The sequence below is a fragment of the Micromys minutus genome (assembly GCF_963924665.1).
Source record: "Micromys minutus genome assembly, chromosome: 23".
Taxonomy (NCBI): Eukaryota; Metazoa; Chordata; class Mammalia; order Rodentia; family Muridae; genus Micromys; species Micromys minutus.
In genome coordinates, this window is record NC_137958.1 from 18,118,217 (window position 1) to 18,140,253 (window position 22,037).

Sequence of the window (22,037 nt, forward strand, 5' to 3'; positions counted from 1 at the left end):
CATTACTTGCAGGTTCTAAGGCCTGGTCCCAGCTGAGCATGGATGTTAAGTGATGGATGTTCGCTTCAACTATATGCAAACTCCAAACCATTTATCTGTCAGAGCAGATGTCAGTTTTCAATGAAGATACACACACATACATATATATTTATTTATGTATACACTTTGGGGTGTGGAAGGTGCTAAAGATTTATTTCAGGGAGTTACCCATGTAAGGAAAGCACTCAACTATTAAAACACACTTCTAGAACTATAAATTTTAGGACATTACAGGCTAACTGATAGTTTTAAGGATGTAAATTGCTATATGTTCTTAAAATAATGTACTTGAACTCAAGGCTTTTGAGCACAGGCCCATTCAGAATATTCTACAAATTAATTCTGTGGTTTAAAGACCTCATAATTGGTTTCACCCAGGTCTCTTGCATATCAGCAGATGGCTTAAGCTTTCACAGGATGGATTATCATGTCCTGTCCTAAACACCCTGGCTATCCTTGAAGATTTCCTCCCAACATGAACCTCTTTCATTTCAGACTAAAATGAGATTCTAGAGCATCAATACATGAATAGATTAATTGATCCAAGTTACAAATAGATAAACCTCAGCATCATTTTAATTGATCTAACACAAGTCCTGCAGTAAGAACAATACAGCTAATTGATGTGCAATGTACTGGTGTTTGTACTGTTAGTATCTCATGCATTTCTCTATAAAGTCTACTTTCTTGTGACAAAGGGAGTGTAAAATATGTCCCACAGTTACTGGCGGTGGATTCAGATGAACATTTACTAGGTCACAATATGTGCCTCATCTGTCACTAGATGTCTTCAAGAATAAAAACACGTATATATTATGTAAAATGTATACAGAATACTTTAGAACCTTTTCTTCCTAATATTATTTATAAATACTTAAGAAATATACAGTAGCTGATCTTTGCTACCTTTTTGGTTCTTCTTTCTACCTTTTATCACCCCTGGTTTCACAAGGTGGGGAGGGAATCCCTGAATCTAATTTCTTGCCTTTTGTTTCTTCTTTAGCAAGGCTATTAACAAACAACAATCAATCTCCCTAAAAAGAACAATGACCCAAGACCCACCACCCTACCAGGGTTCTAGCGTTTATGCACCTGCTGGAAAGTTTCCACAATTCCAAGATCAACCAACTGCAGCAATTCTCTGCAGCTGGCAAGACCACGTCTCTGCTAGAGCACAAGGCAAATCATAGACAGCTGTTGCAGTTAGCTCAACACAGCACCATATTTCCTAGACCTGGAGTTAAACCCAAAACATATTTTTATGTCTGTGTTTCTTAAGGAAACCAAAGTTTCAAATTTGTCACTACTCTGTAGTGTGACTATTGGCTGACCCCCAATTGCTCGTGCATTTTAAAAATGGTACTGTTGGGAGGTAAAGAAACTTTTGTGGGGGTAGGACCTATCGGAAGCCCCTTAGAACTTAGGTGAAATGCTCCTGAAGAAAATGTGGAAACACCAAGAGTCTCTCTACTTTTCTCTTTTGCTTCCTAGCTGTGGGATTAGCACTTTTGCTCTACCAAACTCTATAACTGAGATGTGCTTGCTTGTCACAGGGAACAGACCAGAACCTTTACTGAGATGATAATAATAATAACTTCAGTTAATTATTTTTTCATATACTAATAGATATGATTGGAATAAATAACATTCTTTGAATGTTTCATATACTAATAGAAGGTTGGCTATCACAAAAAAAATAACTAAAATCTGCTTCATAATGTTTAAATATACTAAACATTAAGTCTGTAGTGCCAGTATAAATATCTAGGTATACTATTTTATATATAAAATAAAATTGGAACGCTCTCTCAAAATAAAAATGACTCAATAATATACTGTAACAAACCAATGAAAAAACTAATTTTATGATTAAAAAACCATGATACTATTTATTATCAGAGATATTGTGGAGGCTAATATGTAATATATGTATATATATATATATATATATATACATATATATATATATATATATATACATATATATATGGAGAAAAGTTTTGAGATTAGAAGATTTTTACATAGAGCTTTATAATGAATAATGTCTGTTCGTTCTGTTCGTAAGGACATTGTTTCCCATCACTGAATAATCTATATTTCTACAACCTTACCATGTTAAGTTGTCAGTATTTAAAACATGATCTAAGTATCTTTCCTACTTAATTCTTCCCCTTTGCTGAAAGTTTGAATGTCCATCTTCACTGTCGTCCAGTTTTCATCATGAGGGAAGAGTCAGTGCATTGTAAGCAATGTGGAGGTTTGGCACTAGATGGGGTTTCAGAAGGGTCATGTCAATGCCACAGTGCTATGGGACACCGGCTTCTGCTTTTCCACTCAAAAGAACATAAAGCTGAAAGAGATTCATGATGGCCCGCCTTGTGACACACTAATATGCCTTAGTGTTTTATAGTCCACTGTATCTGTAGTATTTTATAATCCTCTGACAGCCACTCCTGACAGTCATAACAAAACGATAAGTTGTCACCTGCATGCTCTTCCTGGATCAGATCCTAACTGTGTCAAATGGTTCTCGTTGTTACACTTCAAAGCCATGTTTCACTGTGATAACAATACAGGTTACAGTTTTTCACTCTTTTTCATTAAATACAATTCTTTCAAATGCCTTTAATCTAAACTGAATCCATCTTTCCAACACCATCTTGAAAGGAATACATTTTAAAACGTCACAAACACCCTATATACCATTACCATGTGGCACCCCTTGTTAACATAACTTTTAACAAGATTTGTAAAGAAACATTAAATTGTGTCATAAAATGTAAGAGCTAACCCAAGAAGGCTATTATAAGCAGCTAGTTTTGCAAGCAATGTAAGTTATATTTAGATGTTGCACATATAACATTAAGTTTTTAACTTCAGAAAAAGGTTAAATTGCATTTAAACAACTGACGCTCTAGGTTTCTAAGATTTGGAGGTGTCAGAGTGAAGGGAATTTGAGCTTAATTTTGCTGTAAAAGAATAAGTCCATGTCTCAGAGTGGCAGAAGATAAAAGGTAAGCTGGCATGATTAGACACGTGACTCACGAAGCGACTCTGTACCACCAAGTACCATTGGGTCTGGCAGCATGGAAGGACATAGAAAAGTCCCCTGAAGGAAGTGAGAAAGAACCTAAGCTCAGAGAATCAGTACACCGGCCAGGAGACACTCTCCATGTATGTCAAGGGAATTAATAAGGTAGGGCTTGCAGACTCAGCAGTGGGAAGATAACTTCTGGGCTGACAGTGCTGTTGTGCCTTACAAAGTTTCCCCTAGAAGATGAGCCTATGGAGGTAAGGGCTCTCGGACCCTGTTAGTGAAGGAACAGAGGCAAAGAGAAAGGAGGAGATTTAAAGACAAATTTTCACAACACAGAGCAGATTTCCCAGGTGAGTCTAGCTTCGTATCTGGCTGTGGCTGGCTTTCCCTGGGAGGAGAGATGGAATGTAACAGGTAGTAGAGTATTCTGACACACTGGCAGGAATCTGTTCCCTGTTAGTACAGTGTTTTCAGATGCAAAAATGAACCACCCAGGAAGGCATGGACTAGCTTTTACATATCCATTGGTTTTTTTTTTTTTTTTTTTTTTTTTTCTTGGTAGGAAGCAAATTCTAATTACTACAGAACCCACTCACTTAGAATATCTCTTTATTTGGATATGGGCCAAAGCTTGAGGATATCAAGATAAAACACTTTTCTGTAGATTAAGGAAAGAAATGGTTGCTTGTGGACGTTTTAGGTACTCGCAGATGTTGATTTCAAAAATATCAGGAAGAGTTCAAGTTGAAAACGTATCGGCTGGTGATTGAACATCACATGAATTCAATTACAATCTCCTCCGTGGCACAATGTGTGCGTGCACATGTTCAGGAATGACAGAGGTTATTTTCCATAGATTCTGATTTAGATTGTTTAAAAGAGCACATGTCTCCTGGGATGGAGCACAGAGTTGTCGCCTAGCATGCAAAAGATCCTGGCTTCAACATCCAGCACCATAGAAAAGGAAAAGAGAATTGCATGTTGTTTGGGAATCTTCAGATTTTTATCCGGTTTCACCGACAACAACACAACTATTACAATGATGTCTTCAGCTGTGTGTTGTCCCATCTTGAACACATCCTTAGGTAGAGCTATTCGCTTTGACCTCGTTCACTGCTGTAGAATTTGAGTTGAGCGTTTTGCATAAGGGTCCCGTGTTCCTGACATTTTTTTAATTGCACAAAACAATATGATACTATAACTGACTTATGTCACTGCAGTGTGAGTCAAATATCTAACGACTAAATGACTGGGCATCTGTTTGAAATCAGTGGTTCTCCGGTTTCCTAGTGGTTCTCCTGCAACCCTTTAGTACGGTTATTTCCTTGTGTGTGGTGACCCCCAGCCATAACATTTCTTCACTGCTACTTCATAATTCTAAGTTTTATATTGTTATGAATTATAAGGTAAGTATCTGATACACAACCTCCAAAAGGGGTCACAACCCACAGACTGAGACCCACTGTCCTAAAGGAATGCTGGGAAATAACAACACATGAAAGAAAGGATTAGTGACTAGTCTGACCGCTCAGCTTGCTGCAATAATTCCATCTCTGTCTCCTAAGACTGATTTCCAGGCAGCCCACTATGTGGTAGAGAACTGAGCTGTGGCTGTGGGGCTTGTGAGACCTGGAAACCACTTCCCCAGCTCCTTAGCTTGTCCCTTAACACAACAATCATTTACTAATATAGGAAAATTTACAGTAGAGAATCCATTCAATAATATTAGTTATTTTCCTTCCGATCATTTTTCATGATCTCATAAAGGAATTTTTATAAAATTCCAAATATAATTACATTGATAATATAGGTAATTACAATGGCTCTTGGCCTTTGATGTTGCCTATGAAGTAAAAAATAATTACATTATCTAAAGAAGTAGCACTATTTCCACAATAGTGATTTTCAATCCTAGGACCAAATAAATCCCAATACTATTCAACTTCTGGAGCCCACCATTCCTCTAGCACTTCCCAGTAGGAGACTGTGCATTGCTAAGCTCCCAACACTGTACAAATCGAACAACAGAACCCCCTTCTCAAAAGGCCTCTAATCGCTCAAAGTTAACTCTCCAGTTTGGATTTTTTTTTTTCAGCTAATTTTTAGCTTTAAATTTCTATGGGAAGTAAAACAAACAAAACTTAAACTAAACCAGCAAACAAACCACCACCCCCACCACCACCCATTCGCACACATCGTGAACCTTTTTGCTGGGAAAAGAAATGAAGCACAGAAGTTCATGTATCTCTTCTAATGCTTAATACCTGCTGCTGTATTTTTCCAGCAATGAAGCTCTCCCCTTCTCCCGCTCCTTCTCTCCCCCCTCCCTCTCTCTCCCTCCCCCACCTCCGATCCCCCCACATTACATAGCATACATTTCTTTACAATCCTTCTATCACTATATTGTGGCAGGTGTCACATAAACAAATAATTATCTAGGCTTTATCTTCTTCATTGTATGTTGTTCTACTACCTCAAGACATTTACCCATCCATCAAAATTTACAATTGTCCAAGTAATCTACAGCAGACAGAGAAGTGTAATAGAAACCACATTAATTTTCTGCACTGTGGTTTTTGAAGAATGGGGAAACAGAAGTTTAGCAAAAATCTTCCCAGAGGATCAGCAGGAGTAACAGGGACGTGAGCCAGGTGCAGAGCCACGAGGCTAATGCAGGAATGGGCGGTGGGGGCAGCACCTGTTCATTTCTCATCTTGCCAATAAAAGTTTTAAAGTTTAACATTAAAATCTGTCATTTGTCTCTGTGGTTGAAATGAAAGCTTTCCCCACAGTCAACTCAAATCTAAAAAAAAAAAAATAAAGAATAAACATTGACAGAACACATCTGCTTCTACAATCCTATCCCTTAAGGACAGGTCCACATACTACGCAGCACAGTGGCACAGATCACATATTTGTAAGTGAATCGTAAACTGGAGCTTTCACCCATCCCTGTATCTCTGTGTCCAAGCACTGGGGAACATCACTATTGACAAAACATACATTTCATCACCAAACATCTTTCAGACTAAAGGTGAATATACCTTCTCAGAAACCTGGGTCTGAAAGCACTTTCCTCAGACTTCTGAATAACTAGGTATACATAATGAAATATCTTGGGGGAAAAGACAGAAGTCTAAACAGGAATTCATCTACAGCCTATGCATCTCTTACATCCCTGAGGGATGTCACACTGTGAGCAGCATACTCACGTTGGAATTGCACTCCATCATACCTAGACATCAACCCCACACTCTGAAAGTTTAAGATTTGATAGTATTAAAAGTTCAGATTTTCAAATTCAGGATACACAATATAACCATGGGATGTTAAGCACATTTTGGGTTTAATATCTGCATCTTCCCTGGAAAGACATCCTAAGGTAATCATGAAGTACTTTTATGTTTTCTTTGGCAATTTCTGATGCATAAGTTAACTATGTATTTATGTTTCTCCCAAAGAACATTAACATACACATGGAGCATTCATACCTGAGAAATTAAATTTGCCAAATACCACAAAATCCAAAACTTTTGAGCACTTGTCTTGATGACAAAAGTAAAATGATGGACCTGACCTCAGAAAACCTGCTGCATGTAAAACATGGGTGTACTACAGCAATACATCAACTGCTTTCCTGTATACGTGCATGTTAACCATTTAAAAAGTAATGTTCAGAGTTAGATCCTGACTTAATTTTTATGTGCATGAATAAAAAATTAAACTCCTGAACATGGCTGGTTTCAATCCATATGCCCATCCAAGGAATCTCTTCCATACAATTTCATCTAAGTTGCTACACAATATTTATATAATATAATCCAATCACTTTCCAAACTCATTTTGGAGTAACTTTCACAGCCAATTCATGGTGTCCCTATTTTGCACATCAGAACCTTTATAAAAATCTCAATCATACATCCTAGTCAGTTGATGTGGCTAAAAATGCTTTTTAAATACCTTTAAAGTAAAATCGAATCACAAAGATCGAAGCAGTGTTCACATTAAGGACATTCAAGCTAGACTTGAAGTCACCATATGGCAACATTCTAAAATGGATTCTGAAGACAGTAACAGAGCTTTATAAGATGTATTACATCTGAACCTGAATCTGGACAGGGGAGTTAATACTTTCATTGTTAGCCATGCCATTCTGGTTTCCAGTAACCATCAATGTTCTACCAAAAACTATGATAACTGAATGGGAAATCATATCCTGTCTGTACTACAGAGCTATGGCTTATAAAAGACATAATGGCATTCAGACTAAGCAGAGGACTGACAAAATCCATGGCTGGCAATACTCACATCGGCAAGCTGAGTCACTCCACTCGCTGTTTTTGCCAGTGTGACAAGGTCTTCTTGCATCTTATCCACCCATGACTTGATACTGTGGAATCAGAAGGAAAAAAGTTTCATCAGATTTTCTGAAAATACTGTTAACACACTGATATTTTATATATGTACTTAGTATAGTTAAGTTTTTAGTCTCCCTCCCTGGTTCCCACTAAATCACCTTCCCACTCCTCCTTAAAATTGAAAGCACTGTTGAACCATTATTACACTCAGGATTTTAGTTTCAAAACTTATTTTTGTTGGAGTTGATTTTATTTAGTTCTTACATTAGCATGTGTGTACACACTGAAATGCCCCCAAATTAAGACAAGAAGAGTCACAAGGTCATCGTGGGAATCAAAGAAGTTAACATTTGCTCACTCACAAGATGCCATGAAAACAGTTACTATGTACAGCATTCAAAAATACCCACAGACTACATATTCTGATCATAAAATGAGGATTTAGAATCATTTCATCAGCTTACACCACTACAAATCACAAGGTTACAGAGATCTCAGCACACAAAGGCTAAGAACATTCTCTCTTCCCATCTGCACGCAGAGATGACCAGAGCAGTCCTATAGTGTTGGAAGCAGCATTTTATATTCCTGTGGCATTTACGTTCAAATATTCAGATACTCTGCTATAATTAATGCATTTCATATCCTGAAATATAACCTATTAATATCAGCACCTTTTATAAACACCTAGATCGGCATAACACCGGTGTCCAGCATTCCAATCGATGCACTTTGGTGTTCAACAGCAAGATGTTCTTATGGCACTACCGTGCTGTAAATCTAAAATGTGTTGCCTTTTCTCCAGGGAAACAGAAAGAACACGGGTGACTAAGTAAAGATGCTTAGAAGGGGACTGGTGTTTGAATTTGAACGTTAAGTGTATGTGATTTCAGTCAAGGAACGTGAAGTGTGTAAATCTTCTCTTCCTTCAGTGGTGAATTTGAATAGTTTATTAAGTCATCAACTTCATTTCAGAAACAGAATTAAGAAAATAAAATGCACCCTGGAAAAGAGACTGTCTAGGAGTCTGTCTAGGCAAACACCTTAAAAAACAAAGAATTGAAAGACGGAAGAAAAACCCAAAGTCAGTCGTAAAGATGATGGAGTGCCTATAGGAAACAAGAAATAATTTACATGGGAAACAAACCACTTAGTGAATAATATATATTAGAACCAGGAATGGTTTAACACAAATAAAATCATCATAAGTGTGTTCTCAGGGATTCTGTAAAAAATAATAGAGGGAAAAGTAAATGACTATCAAAAAAATCATAAAATAAAATTTACAGAACCATCAAAATATAAACAGTTTGAGTAATGCCCAATATTACAATTCATGCTATTTATGAATGTGCATACCTATTTGAAAAGCAGTATAAACACTAACACAATCAGTATTATTACTATTGTGCTCATTTTCATATTAGAGGGGAAAAAAATCACATTAGTGTACAGGTAAGAACAAAGACGACAGACAGTATTTTCTAATTCCAGCCAGATTTCCTCGGCTATACACAGTTACTAAGTCCTACACTCCAAAGCGAATGAATCATTTCTTAAATATAATCCCTAAACATTGACAAGTAGTAAGAAATGTTAGGCTGACCTAAGTTGTAGTGGGGAGAGGGCAAGGGACAAAAAGAACAAATGAAGAGAATATGAGGACACACACACAGACACACACAAACACACATGAACACACACACACACGAACACACACACACATGCACACACGCACTCAAGCTCATGGATACAGTCCATTCCTGTACACTCATCTCTATCACCTTAGATCCCAGTGCACAGTCACTAGTGACATTCACAAAGGTGACCCACTCACTTTTTGGGTGAGAAGTTTATTCAGGACCTAGACATTCTTCTCTGCCCCAAATGAGAAAGTGTTGGGAGCACTGTTCAAGTGCAAGCCTCTCTTTTAATAAACACTGGGATTTTTTAACTGTCACCAGACTTCCTTCAAATATTACAGAAGCTGAGAGAAATTCAGAAAGTAATATGTATGTGCAATTAATTGCATCACACACCACTAAAAATGTTTTTGTATTTTCTGTCACATTAGCTAATAAGCACTATCACATGCTAGAAAGAATACAAAAGAAAAAAAATGGAATTAAAACTCAGTCTGGGCAGAGGAGAACAAGAATAAGAAGAACGTGGTGACTGAGAAATGTCTTTGGTGCCAGGAGAGAATTATTTAATGCCTAAATTGTAAGGGATAGAAACTGGACGAAGGGTACAGGAGAGAAAGACCCAGCACCAGCCTTAACTCCCCTCAGTTCTTACACTGGCTCTCTGACCGCCTCTGGGAATCCAATTAACGGAAGAGCTAACTAACAAAAGAAGCATAAATGTTTCAGCCGTTCTCCATGTACATGGAGACTCCCATGGGAGCGGGATCAAGCATATCACAAATGTGGAAGATCAGAAGAGCAAAAATGAGTAGCTAGACTTAAAAAAACCAAACTCTGGAAATGCTACCAAGAGCCAGATGTGGAATAGCAAAGAGCAAAAGATGAAGCTTACTTCCAAGTTTGTTTACATTCGGGTTCACTGAAACAGCAGTTACCCATCTCTGGTGATCAAGGCTGTTTCTTAGGTTCAATATATAAAGAATGCTTCTCTCAACTACCTCTTTGCTTTGTTGGGGGGAAGGGGGAAAAGTGAGTGAGTGACCCTTTCTTAAGTTCTATTCCCTTATGTGACCAAATCAGGATGCCAAATTTGCATACTTGAAGTGACATTCCATCATTAACCCCCATGTCCACAGCAGTACCTACTTAAAAAAGTGGTATTTGAAAGACAAGTAGAACCTAAGGAGGTTGGAGGAAATAGCAATGAAGGCACAGAGAACACAGGGCTCCCAGTCAACACAGCATGCTATGTCTAGACAATGAAGTGAAAGGAATTAGAGGTGGGGGTCATTCAGCTAGAAAAAAAATGGGGGATCCAGACCATCTCTTTAGTGATATTACTGAAAATGTGGTTTGTAAGCTTAAAGAGGATGGTGGTATTAGACAATGAGAAGCTAGACAGTGACAAGGCCAAGGATACGCCTGCGAACATGAGAAAATACATTTTCCTGACACCAGATAGCTGTTAGCTAGAGGTCAGGGCAGGAGCAGGGAGGGTGGAGAAGAGAGGTAGGAAATAACAAGTACTCAACTCAATAGTAGGAGAAGCTTTTAGCTCAGTGAAATTCTGAAGTCTGCACAGACTACAGGTACTTTTGGATATGACAGGTAAATGGGAGGAAGACCTGGCAGGTGATTTTGGAAGTTTCTCAGGAGCAGATGGGGACATTTTGATGCAGGGAATCAGAGGAAAATGCAGAAGCACATGGTAGAAGGCAGTAAAGAGTAAAGAGTAAAGAGTAAAGTAAAGAGTAAAGAGTAAAGAAGGCTTGGATGAACTGGTCTCTGCTGGTTTGTTGTTCTGGGACCTTGCTGGGAATTGATCCCAGGGTCTTGCCCATACTAGCCAAGTGTTCTGCCACTGAGATACACTCCAACCAAGGTGAGTGCTTTTATTGAATTTGAGGGTATTTTCAGAGGTCTGAGTATGCACTAATCACTTGAGTGAAACAGGTTCAGTGCTGGCAGAACAAAGACCTGAGCAGAATGTAAAGATTGGTGGTTACAGTGTCTCACAAGGACACAGGCAAATCAATGTAGCACTCCCTAAAGATCAGGTAGGAGGGAGGAAATAAACAGTAATTAGAATTGAGGGAAACAACCATTAATTAATGGGTAGAGGGATCTGAGTAGTGGCAAGAGAAGGACATCTAGGACAAGGGAACCACAGAAGCTCCAAGACCAAACGAAACAGCTTTATGAATGGTGGCTCTACCCAGTCACACAAAAGCCAGAGAAGAGCATCTACCTCAGCACGGAGGAGAAAGAGACTCTGAGGTCCTGGGGCTCCCATTTGTTTATGCATTGTGTGTGTGTCTGTGTGTGTGTGTGTGTGTGTGTGTGTGTGTGTGTGTCTGTGTGTGTGTCTGTGTGTGTGTGTGTTTGAGTGTCTGTGTGTCTGTGTGTGTGTGTGTGTGTGTGTGAGTATCTGTGTGTGTGTGTGTGTATGTGTGTGTGTGTGTGTGTGTGTTTTAAATTAAGATAGAGCTATGGACATGTTGCTACTTAAAAGGTCAAAAAAAAAATGGAGGACACATCAGAGACCATGTCTTTGCTGGCAATGATGAGGTAGTATACACTACAAGGAAGGGCCACTCTAGATTTGGCAAGACAATGAAAAAGACTATGCCCCCCACCTTCTCCGACCCTTCTCCTCTAAAGACTGCTATGGTCCCAGCATAGCAGGATGATTCACTCGTACATCAAATGTCTGCCTCTTGTAAAGAATAACAGAAGTGAACCAACCATGCAGACGTTCCCCAGGTTACTAGTGTGCAAGCACTGTCTATTGTCCTACAGGGCTCCTTCAGCAGACTGTCCAGAGAACACACACTTGTACTTTGGCGTCTCTGCCTTCATCTCCTCAAGGTTTCCACGTTGCTAAAATGATAGATTGCAGGCTTTCCTTCTATTAATCTGCATGTTTTAATAAGCCCCATTTTAGCTTCATTTTTCTGGTGGCTGAGATTAAACGACCAGACAAAAACAAGTTAAATGAGAGAGGGCTCCTTTTAAGAAGCTGAGTTCAAGGTATAGTGCATCACAGTACAGATGCCAAAGAGGCAGGAGCTTGACACAGCTGGTCTTGTTACCTGCACAGCCAGGAAACAAAGCTAATTCTCAGCCCTTACTCTCTGACTGCACCACTCAGGACTCCCAACCCATAAAATGATCCCCCCACAGTAAGCAAGTTTTCCAACTTTACCCATCAAAATACCATGCAGGCATGCCCAGAGACCCATCTCCCAGGCACAACTATATTCTTTCAAGACAGTCAAGGACACCACAGAATCTCAGACACCGAGCTTACAATACTTAAGAAAAAGAAATTCTAGCATCTGACACAGACCGTATCAGAACCATGAGAAGGTAAAAGTGTGGAATGCTTTCCCAAGTAGCAAAATCAAGGGAGAACAATGATGCATCCCCCCCAAGGGAAGATACTTCTTCCAAGCAAACTTAAAGGAAAATGTTATAATTTTTTTAAGACAAGTGGAAACAATTAAAGTCTAGAAGATAACTTTGAGCTCACTAACTCCATTCAATTTCTATTTCCTGAGTGATTAGGGGGGTATTATTGAATGGGGAGCACTGCAGGTGTGAAGGGGGACAAGGAGTAACATCAAGGTTCTAGCAATTTCAAGGTCTCTACTGATTCTAAACAGCAAAAGCTGCTAAATTATGCATTAAAATATAATATATTCATAAAGTATTTTATGCTATGTGCTATTTGCTAAAATCCTTTATCTATGGAGCCAGACACTCTATAACACAACTGCCATGAAAATACTACGGCAAATTTCTATTATTTTTTTATTTTGCTGTTCACAGTAAAGAAAAATGTGTCCTGAGTACACATATTTGATCACTTCAAACAACATGCATGCATTTTCAAAGAGCAGGTGCTTAAACTGAAAATGTATCTCAGTGGTAGAATCTGCTTAGATAGGGAAGATGGCCCAGTTCCTGAAGTACTTGCCAGATAAGCATTAGAAACTGAGTTCAGATAGATACCCAGGCGCTTACCAGGTCTTGCTGGGCAATGGTGGCACAGCCTTTAATCCCAGCACTCAGGAGGCAGAGCCAGGCAGATCTCTGTGAATCCAAGGCCAGCCTGGTCTTCATGAAATTGTCTGAATATGTAGTGCTTGTTCTAAAATTCCAAAATCAAATGTTTATTGAGTGTCGGAGCAAGAATTTGGCATTATAATTCCCCTAGGTTCTTAGAACTCATTTCACAGTTACTAGCTCCAAGTGTTTAATGTTCTCTACAGAGTCAATGTTACAGCATACCTAATGAAAAAATATTGTATTGAATAAGTAAAATATTACACATGCCTATTTCATTTTAAGGTATGCAAATGGCCAAAATCCTAAAAAAAAAAAAAACTTGTGAAATATTTTATTTTCATGGAATTGAAAAGAAAAAGAAAACTGCCATCTTTTTGAGGTTCAGTTTATGCGTGACAGCATCCTTTAGAAAATTCCATTCTCCAAAAAAAAAAAATGATAATCCGTTTCATTTTGTACATATCTGAGGAACATCAAGCTCAGAAAAGCACAATTATACCTCATTTAATCTATTGTAAAGTGCACCAGTTGAGTTGGCGGTGTCAAGCTATTGATTTAATTATTTTAAAAGCTAAGCTGGTTGAGCTAAGCTATTTCTTGGGTAGAACACTGAGGTCACAGTGAGAACTATGAACTGTTATGACTGGAGTCCACTGATGGAGCTCAGAGTTAGAAGCTTACTGAGCCCTGGATGACCTTGAGAGTTCCCACCCTCTCTGCCTTCCAATTGCTGGGATTAGGAATGTGCCCAGCCTGGTTTACTTAGTTCAGAGGATCAAAGTCAGGGCTTCCTGCTGCTCAGCAAGCTCTACCTGCTGAGCTACACATGGAGTCCAGACTGAGGAGAAGAACTGGGTCCAGAACCAAAGGTGCTGAAAGGGTGAGAGCTGGAGAGAGCCTATGTAAAAAGGACATAGGAGAATTCCGGCTCAAACAGGACTTAGAAAGCCAGAGCAGAACTCAAGGCCAAGACAAGATAAGGACTCAGAGGACTTCCACCCACATTGTGGTCTTCGTCCTTCTCTAAAGAAAATCTCATAAGAATTGCAACTACTCAGAGTATGGGACATTTTTTCCACAGAGAGGCTAAAGGAAGTCCACTGCAGCACACAGTAGGAGAACGGAGATGTTACATAAAATTCTAATAAATAATAATAATGATGATGATGATGATGATGATGATGATGATGATGATAATAATAATAATAATAATAATAATAATAATAAGAAGAAGAAGAAGAAGAAGAAGAAGAAGAAGAAGAAGAAGAAGCCAGGAAGGTTCTAATCTCTATTCACTCTGTGAAAACCTTAGGTCAGGGCAAGGTAGACAGCTCAGTGATAGAAGGAGGGGGCTGTCCAGAATACATGAACCTCTGTGTGATCCTCAATACCACAAAGACAAGAAAACCTTTATCTGATTGTACAAGGCCCATACAAAACCAGTGCTCTGTGACTCTAACCTGCCTAAGCATCTATTGCTTCAACATGAATTCCCTGTGGAGGGACAGCCTGCTACCTCTGCCGCTGTCCTGCTGTTTGAATCTGTCCAGTTGCTCCAAGGGTGAGCACTCCAGTTAGAACTGTGCTTGATGGGGTGTGTGCATTGGTGTGCACAGGTCCACAGAAGTACTGGGTACCTATCAGGACTACAAGGAGGCCATGTCTGCCTACCAGGAAGCCTGGAGTGCACTCTGGAGGATATGGCCCCTTTTGTCCTGGACCAGAAACCCATCCGACTACCACCAATTTAAATGAAATCTTGCTGGTATCAGGACCCCTCACATTATCTGCCTCTCCCTTCTTGCTGAACAAACCTCTGCTTTTCTGGTGGTTAAATCAAAAAAGAAGAAAAAAAGATGCCTTCTGACAGTGTGCGTCACCTCTTTGGTGTCATAAATGGATCCCAGAACCTCATCAATCTACTTGTTTGGAGCGGCTCCTTGCTAAAATAGCTTCTCAGTAGTGACCTTGGTATCCACCTTCAATTGTGTTTTATTGGTTCTTTAAAATACAACGTCAGAGTTTGGGACATGATGCTGTTTAAAGTAATCTGTATCATCTCTGGTTCATACCTTCCTATACTGACTTAGCAAGTGTGCATTGGGCTGAAATCATCTTAGCATGTTGGAAACTTTACAGCCTCTTTGGAATAATGAATGGACTTCATATTCCTGTCTTCCTGTGAGAGCCTTCATTCCCAGTCCTCAGCATCGTACATGGTTGATGTTAACTTGACCCTCAGGCTCAGCACAGGGCTAGCCTTGGAAAGCTCTGTTCTTGGACTTACCAAGAAAGGTTTGTTTGCTTGTTTGTTTGTTTAAGGTTTGTTTTTGTTTTTGAGACAGGAGTCTAACATTGTAGCCTACACTGTCCTTGGCTTTCTGTCCTGCTTCAACCTTCCAAGTGCCATGACTACAGGCATAAGCCACCATCATACCTAGCACAAGATTTTCTCTGTCTCTGTCTCTCCCCTCCCTCCTATCTTTTACTTGGGACAGGATCCATCTCTATAGACCAGGTTGGCTTTGAACTGAACACACGGCCAAGAATGACCTTGAACTCTGATGTTCCCACCTCTGTCTCTAGTGTAACTCCACACTTTGCTTCCAAGATCCACATCCTCCAACCAGTGTTCTGAGCATCTCTATAATCTTACAACTGCCAGTAGCTGCCATCTTTTCCTACCACACAGAGACAGCCAGCGTGGAATGAAGGCAGCAAAGGGGGAAACACCAGAACAGCTGAAGCCCTAGGATCCGACCTGCACGCAGACTACCTGAGGCAAATGGCCTCCTTGGATTGTCTTTAGTTTACTTATGCGGGTCACACTTGCTTATAGTGTAATGTGGTAGTAAGCTCCTGGGTCAGCTGAGCAATCTTACCAGGTCACTAATGTTTTGATTAAATTGTGTTCTTTGTTTAATATGGTTTTTATTCATTTTTATTCATATGAGTACACTATAGCTGTCTTCAGACACACCAGAAGAGGGCACCAGTTCTCATTATGAATTGGGAGCCACCATATGACTGCTGGGAATTGAACTCCGAACCTTAAGCAGGAAGCAATCTTTTCAGCCCAATTGTTTTCTTTCTAAGTTCCCAAATGCCTTAGTTTCCTACAGCAAATCAACAAAAGGCCTAGCAACTACCTTGAATGACTGGCTGGAAGTAGAAGCTCTGCTTGTTACTCAATACCACTTGAAAATAAAAAGTGTGTTGCTTTTTATTGTTGTTTCTGTTCTATTTTGTTTTGTTTTTGTTTTTTCAAATAGGGTTTCTCTGAGTAGCCCTAGCTATGCTGAAACTAAAATTTTATAGACAAGGCTGGCCTCAAATGCAGAAATGTGCCTGCCTCTGCCTCCTGAGTTCTGGAATTAAGGGTGTGTGCCACCATGCATAGTTCTTTTATGAGATTTTTGTACTATAAAGGCTTGAATAAAATGTGGAGTAAAAGAAAAGAGTCAGAAGCTTCTGTCATTTACATTGAGGACTGCCCTTCTTTCCAGGTTGATGTGATAAGTCCTGCAGAAAGGTAGATGTAGTATCTGAAGCCATTGCTATTTGTAGGGGGAAAAAATTAAAACAGTCACATTTTTGCCACATTATTTGACTTGTAATTACCATGGAGACAAAAGCAGAATGTGGCTACCTCACAGCAGAAAGGGGAGGGGTGAGAGCTCACTTTGCTACAGTTTGGGGCTGTAGCAGGGGAGGAGCCCAGAGAACTGTCACACATCAGTATCACTGCAGGCCCTTTCCTAAGGCAATTCTCTGCCTATGTATTCTTTTTAAGCAATAATTCTATATTTAACCCAAGGGAATAAAAGACACAGTGGTGCCTTAAGGAGCCAGGAACAATTAAAATGCCCAAATATCTACCAAAATATCCACTTCAACTGTGCTAACATATAAATAACATGTCCATAAATTTAAGTAACAAGATATTTCAAATGAAAACTGTCCTACTTCCTATAAATATTTAACCAATGATAAACTACTTCTATTTTTGTTATATAATAAACCACCCACAGAGTCCCTGCAATTGCTTAAAAATAGCATCAAGTAACCCAAAGATTTGGGAGGCATATCAATTTACTAAATATGCATTTCTTAGAACATGACAACAATACACGGGTGAGTGTGTGTGCCTGTGTGTGACAAAAATCACGTGGCATATACTTTATAATGTAATTTGTGTGATGGGTGAGATGTTCCAGGAGCACCCGTTCCTGAAATCACTGACAATTTAGGCATTTTCAGTAACACTGCTGCTCTTTTAGAAGAAAGCTGTTTCAACTTGTGAGATGCTTGAGAATTTTATTCCATTTTTATCCAGAGGAATCCAGGGAACCTGAAAAAAGGATGTGATCACACTAATCAGAGTAGAAAGGTAAAGGGCCTGGCAATGGGAGACAAAGCTGTATCAATAAATAACCCTCATTATTCACTATTCAGGAGTCTCTGCCTTTGTTTTCCATTGGCCTTCACCTCAACGAGTGGGAATCCACTTTGTGGCAAGGAGTCTTCTGGAAGGAGACTTCCACTGTCATCTTGGCATCATTTTTTTTTGTTTGTTTGTTTTATCTGCATGTTTTAAATTGGTTTAGTTAATAGTTTCTACCTAAACTGCTGCAGTTTCTTTCCAGATTCCAAACAAATGAGCAAAATGCTTTGGGGTTGTCATTATAATGTCACACATTCCCTAGTTGGGGAGCAGAGCGGAGTGGAGCAGGTGGGGGATGGGGGCTTGGGGGAGTGCTCCATGTGGGATTTGCTCCCTGCAGTCCTAAGCCTTTAGCCTTTTATCCTGCAGCCTCACAGTTGGTTATAACCTCCAGCACCATCCCTGCAGAGCCCCGTGCCAACTGGGGTGTCCCACATGGCCACACAATCTGCTGCTGGTGTTTCTATGAACCAAATGAGCTGAATTTCTAATTGCTCATTACAAAATCTCCATTCATTTGATTGAGGAAACCTCTCCTTTCCCGTTTGCATTTTTCCTGGGCCATAAGAGGATAGGCTCACAAAGTGTAGTTTAGTCTAATTCAAGCATGTAAGCATTATTTAATGCCATGACAAAAATTTCCTCACCTCCTTTTCTCTCTCCGAGATCATCCGAGCCATCAAATATTTTCTAGTGCTGCAAAATCTTTAAATGCTTATTAACACTGAGACTCCGATATAATGAGAAGTCCTCTCGCCCACTAGGCTTTGTGTTTGCGGTCAGCAGGCTGAGATGTTTCAGAAGCACATCACTTTGTCTCTTTCTCTAATCATGTTTCCTGTTAGCTGCCAATCACCACCCTTAAGTTTCTTCAGCGTCACCCCCAACCTTCACCATCCAGACTGATTCAGGTTCCTCTTCTGTTAAACCCAAACCCTCAAAATCTCTTAAATCTTTTCTCTTTGATATATATAGCCAACTGGTCCTCCAAAGTCCGGGCAGTGATGAACTGTCTTGCAGAGCATCAGAAGGAGCTCATAGTTTACTTAAATAGGTGTGCCATGCGATGCTTTATAGTGTCATGCACAAGCAGAGCCATGAATATTTACTGCAGACTCTGCAAACAGCTATGGACACCCCAGCATGGATGTTTCAGGAACTGTTCTGAATGTACTGTATACACAACATCTTCCGTTATTACAAAAAAAAATATCTACTGAGACAGTTTCGAGGCCTCATTGTACAGATGAGGACACAGGCATGCTGGCCTTAAGTTGCCTGAGGGTTGTCCAAAGAAGCAATTCAGTTTGTCCTTAAAAAGCAATAGGATCCTTACCCATTTCAAATGATGGGATAGGAGACATTTGTATTCTAGTGTATTCCACATCACAGTGGCCCTCAGCTCTCTGGCTACAACTTCTGTTTCCTGAATTATGATAGCCATGGCTTCAAAGTCTGTTTCCTACGCATATAAAAGGTAAAATGACATTTACACCAAGTCTTTATTTTTACTTGGAAAGAAAAAAGTGGGCATCCATTATTTATCAAACACCAAAAAACTATGTATCCTCGTCCTTTCACATACTACATAATGTATATATGTGTTCATACCATACCATATATATGCATATATGTATATGCATGGGATTATTTACATGGGACAATTTTCCTCAAATTAAACTGTTAAGGCCTCCTCTGGGTTAACAAATTAAGCAAGCACTATTTTTGTTATTTGCAGCCAAAAGAAATTGTTTTGCTTTCATTAGCATAACATAACATTGTGGGTGTGAGACTTTAGGCCCACAACAATAGAGTCTCCCACCATTCCAAGAACACTTACATTTGACATCAAATGTGTGTCTTAGTATAAAATATTCTAAAAGCAACAGTAGGAAGTCCAGAGACCAGTGAGAAAGCATGGCTGCTTTATCCAGCCTTCGTAAATTTAAATGCAGGTTCCCATAAACAAATGCATGAACATAAAAGGCAGGGGCCAGCCTGACTGGTGGAGCATTTCTTTTAAATACAGCCCACAGGATCATTTATCTCACAGCTGTTCTAGGGCAGAGTTTACTTAACAATCAAAAGCTGTCAAAGCAAATACATTAACTTGCAAATAAGACAATAACTCAGTCTCTGAAGACCAGAGACAAAGAAGGCTGCAAGCTTAGCTTGCCTCCAGTATTTGTATTCTTTTATTCTTGAGTGCAACAGCGCAACGAGAAACCAGGAATCAAACCTTCGAACATGAAATGGTAAATAAATGCCCAGCTCAGAAAAGATATTGCAGTTTAATTGCTTGCAAGCTTTCGGCCCCGCAGACTGTGGCTCTCTGACCCTCTGCCTGAGCAGCACACATCCTGCCTTTCCACTGACCTCTGGGGCACTGTGCACACAGGCCTGAGCAAAGAGAAGGCTGCTTCCAGGACAGGAATTACAGCCAGCTTCCTCCTCTTAGCTGTCTAATAAAAACAGTTCCTAGAACTTGCTTTTGCTTTGTTTCTTTTTTTTTTTTCTTTTTTGAATCAAGCTATATTTCCCAATTAACACTAGAAACTTTATTTTAAAAGACAATGCTTTTCTTCAAGATAATTAATTTTTAAGTACAAATAAACAAAGATATGAAACTATCATTGGTTACTGGGATGGGCAATGAGAAGTGCCTGTTTAGAGATAGAGTGCACGAAATGTAAATAAAATTGAAAGAGTTTTATCTCATTAGAGTTTGTCAAACTGAGTCCAGTAGTTCCTGACATACTTGTGAGATAGTAGATGTATGACTGTAAAATCCAGGTTGAGATATACATTTTATATATATACACACATATACATATATATATATATATATATATATATATATATACACAAACACACATATACATATATATGGGTTATAGCATCGTGTAACAATCAAAACAAGTAAGAGAGAGGTTCTATTTTTAAAATCAATGTTTGCTTATCAAATGGCAAAAGTTTTAATATTGTTAAATAATCCCTTTCAGAAAGCAGTACTTTGGTGAAAGAGTCCTGCAATGATACCAAACACAGGAGAAAAAAATAATGCCTCTAATTAACTTTTCAAATTATATCACCTTAGCAAAATTTTAAATAACAATTGCTTATAAAAATAATCTTTTTATACAATGAAAAGTAGGTCAAAGCCTAAGTACCTCAATATATATCTGGATGGAAAAGCATTATGCACAACTATATCTAAATGTGGTTTTTAATGTTATGTTTTTGGTGAATTTAAAATACACGCTGTAAGGCACAATTCATATATGTACAGTTGCTGAGGAGTCTTGTCAATTCAAACTAAAATATTTAAGTTCAGCCTTCAACATTCAGTGATTCATTCACAAGATAGGAGAGAATCCATCCAGTAAGTGACAAAATGTAGTAAAACCCTGGGCTCCTGGGGGAAGGTCTCATTTGTGTTGTTCTTTGTATCTTTCATATTTAAGATAATTACTTGATACTTAGAGGAAGACTTAGCTCCTGGATCACACTTAATTTCTACTTTGAGAGACAGGAGAGAATGCACAGGCCTAAGAGAAGACAACGGTACTGTGCTTGGGTTGAAGTCCTGACTTTAAGGTCCACTCCACAAAGCTCATCGTTATTAAGCAAGAACCATAATCAGGGGAAGACATCACCATGGCAAATGAATGGTGGCAGTCCCCTAATGTCTTTCTCATTATTAGTCATTCTGTGAGTATCCCTAATGTTCCATTCAGACTGGATTCCAATATAGAGTTCAGACAGCCATTTTTAAATAGACCACCATCAGGCTCTGTAATAGTAAAGCCTAAAGATTTCCAAAGCTAGCTCTGTGAATCATCTGTGACTCAGCAGCCTCCCACAGGCTCAACGTTCCTTATCTTCTCTTCCTCTGTAGAGAGAGGCTGAATGTCCTCAGCTCTAAGTGTAAAATGCAAAGGTACCTGAGGAGAGAGTTCACAAGGAATGTTCTAGAGGCCCTGAAGAAACACTTGCAGGGGGAAAGGCACTCTTGTTGATGGTGTGAGGGTTGCTTTTGTACTATTTAGTTGTTAATTCTGTAGCTGCAAAGAACAGTACTGGCCACATTTTGGTATTGTTGTTCTTATGTTTCATCTCACCCCTCAGTAATTTGTAAGCCTATACCTTCCTCACTGGATGATTAGTTTAATAAATAACTGACAGCCAAGAGCAAGGCAGGAAGTAGGAACTACAGACATGGTTGGCCTCTGGGAGAAGAGGCAGAGGCAAAAGGATTTGTCAGCAGGACTCCCAAAGGAACAGTTGTTAGGACTAAAGGGAAGGGGGAGCAAGAGGGGGTGGATAAAGGAAAGCAAAGAGGGAGGGAAGAGAGCAGAGAAGGAAGGGGGGAGAGGGGAGGGAGGAAGAGGGAAAGGAGAGACAGGAGAGAGAACAGGAGAGAAGGAGAAGAGGAGACAGGA

At 39.4% G+C, this 22,037-nt stretch overlaps 1 protein-coding gene across 1 annotated transcript in view; it reads right to left on the minus strand.

Annotated features, from left to right (window-relative positions):
- Window positions 1-22,037, minus strand: part of CACNA2D1 (calcium voltage-gated channel auxiliary subunit alpha2delta 1) — a 412,683-nt gene that overhangs the window by 328,249 nt on the left and 62,397 nt on the right. Inside the window, exon 2 of the mRNA XM_080936313.1 lies at window positions 7,385-7,466. Coding sequence (XP_080792439.1) covers window positions 7,385-7,466 — 82 coding nt within the window. The remainder of the gene's footprint in view (window positions 1-7,384; window positions 7,467-22,037) is intronic.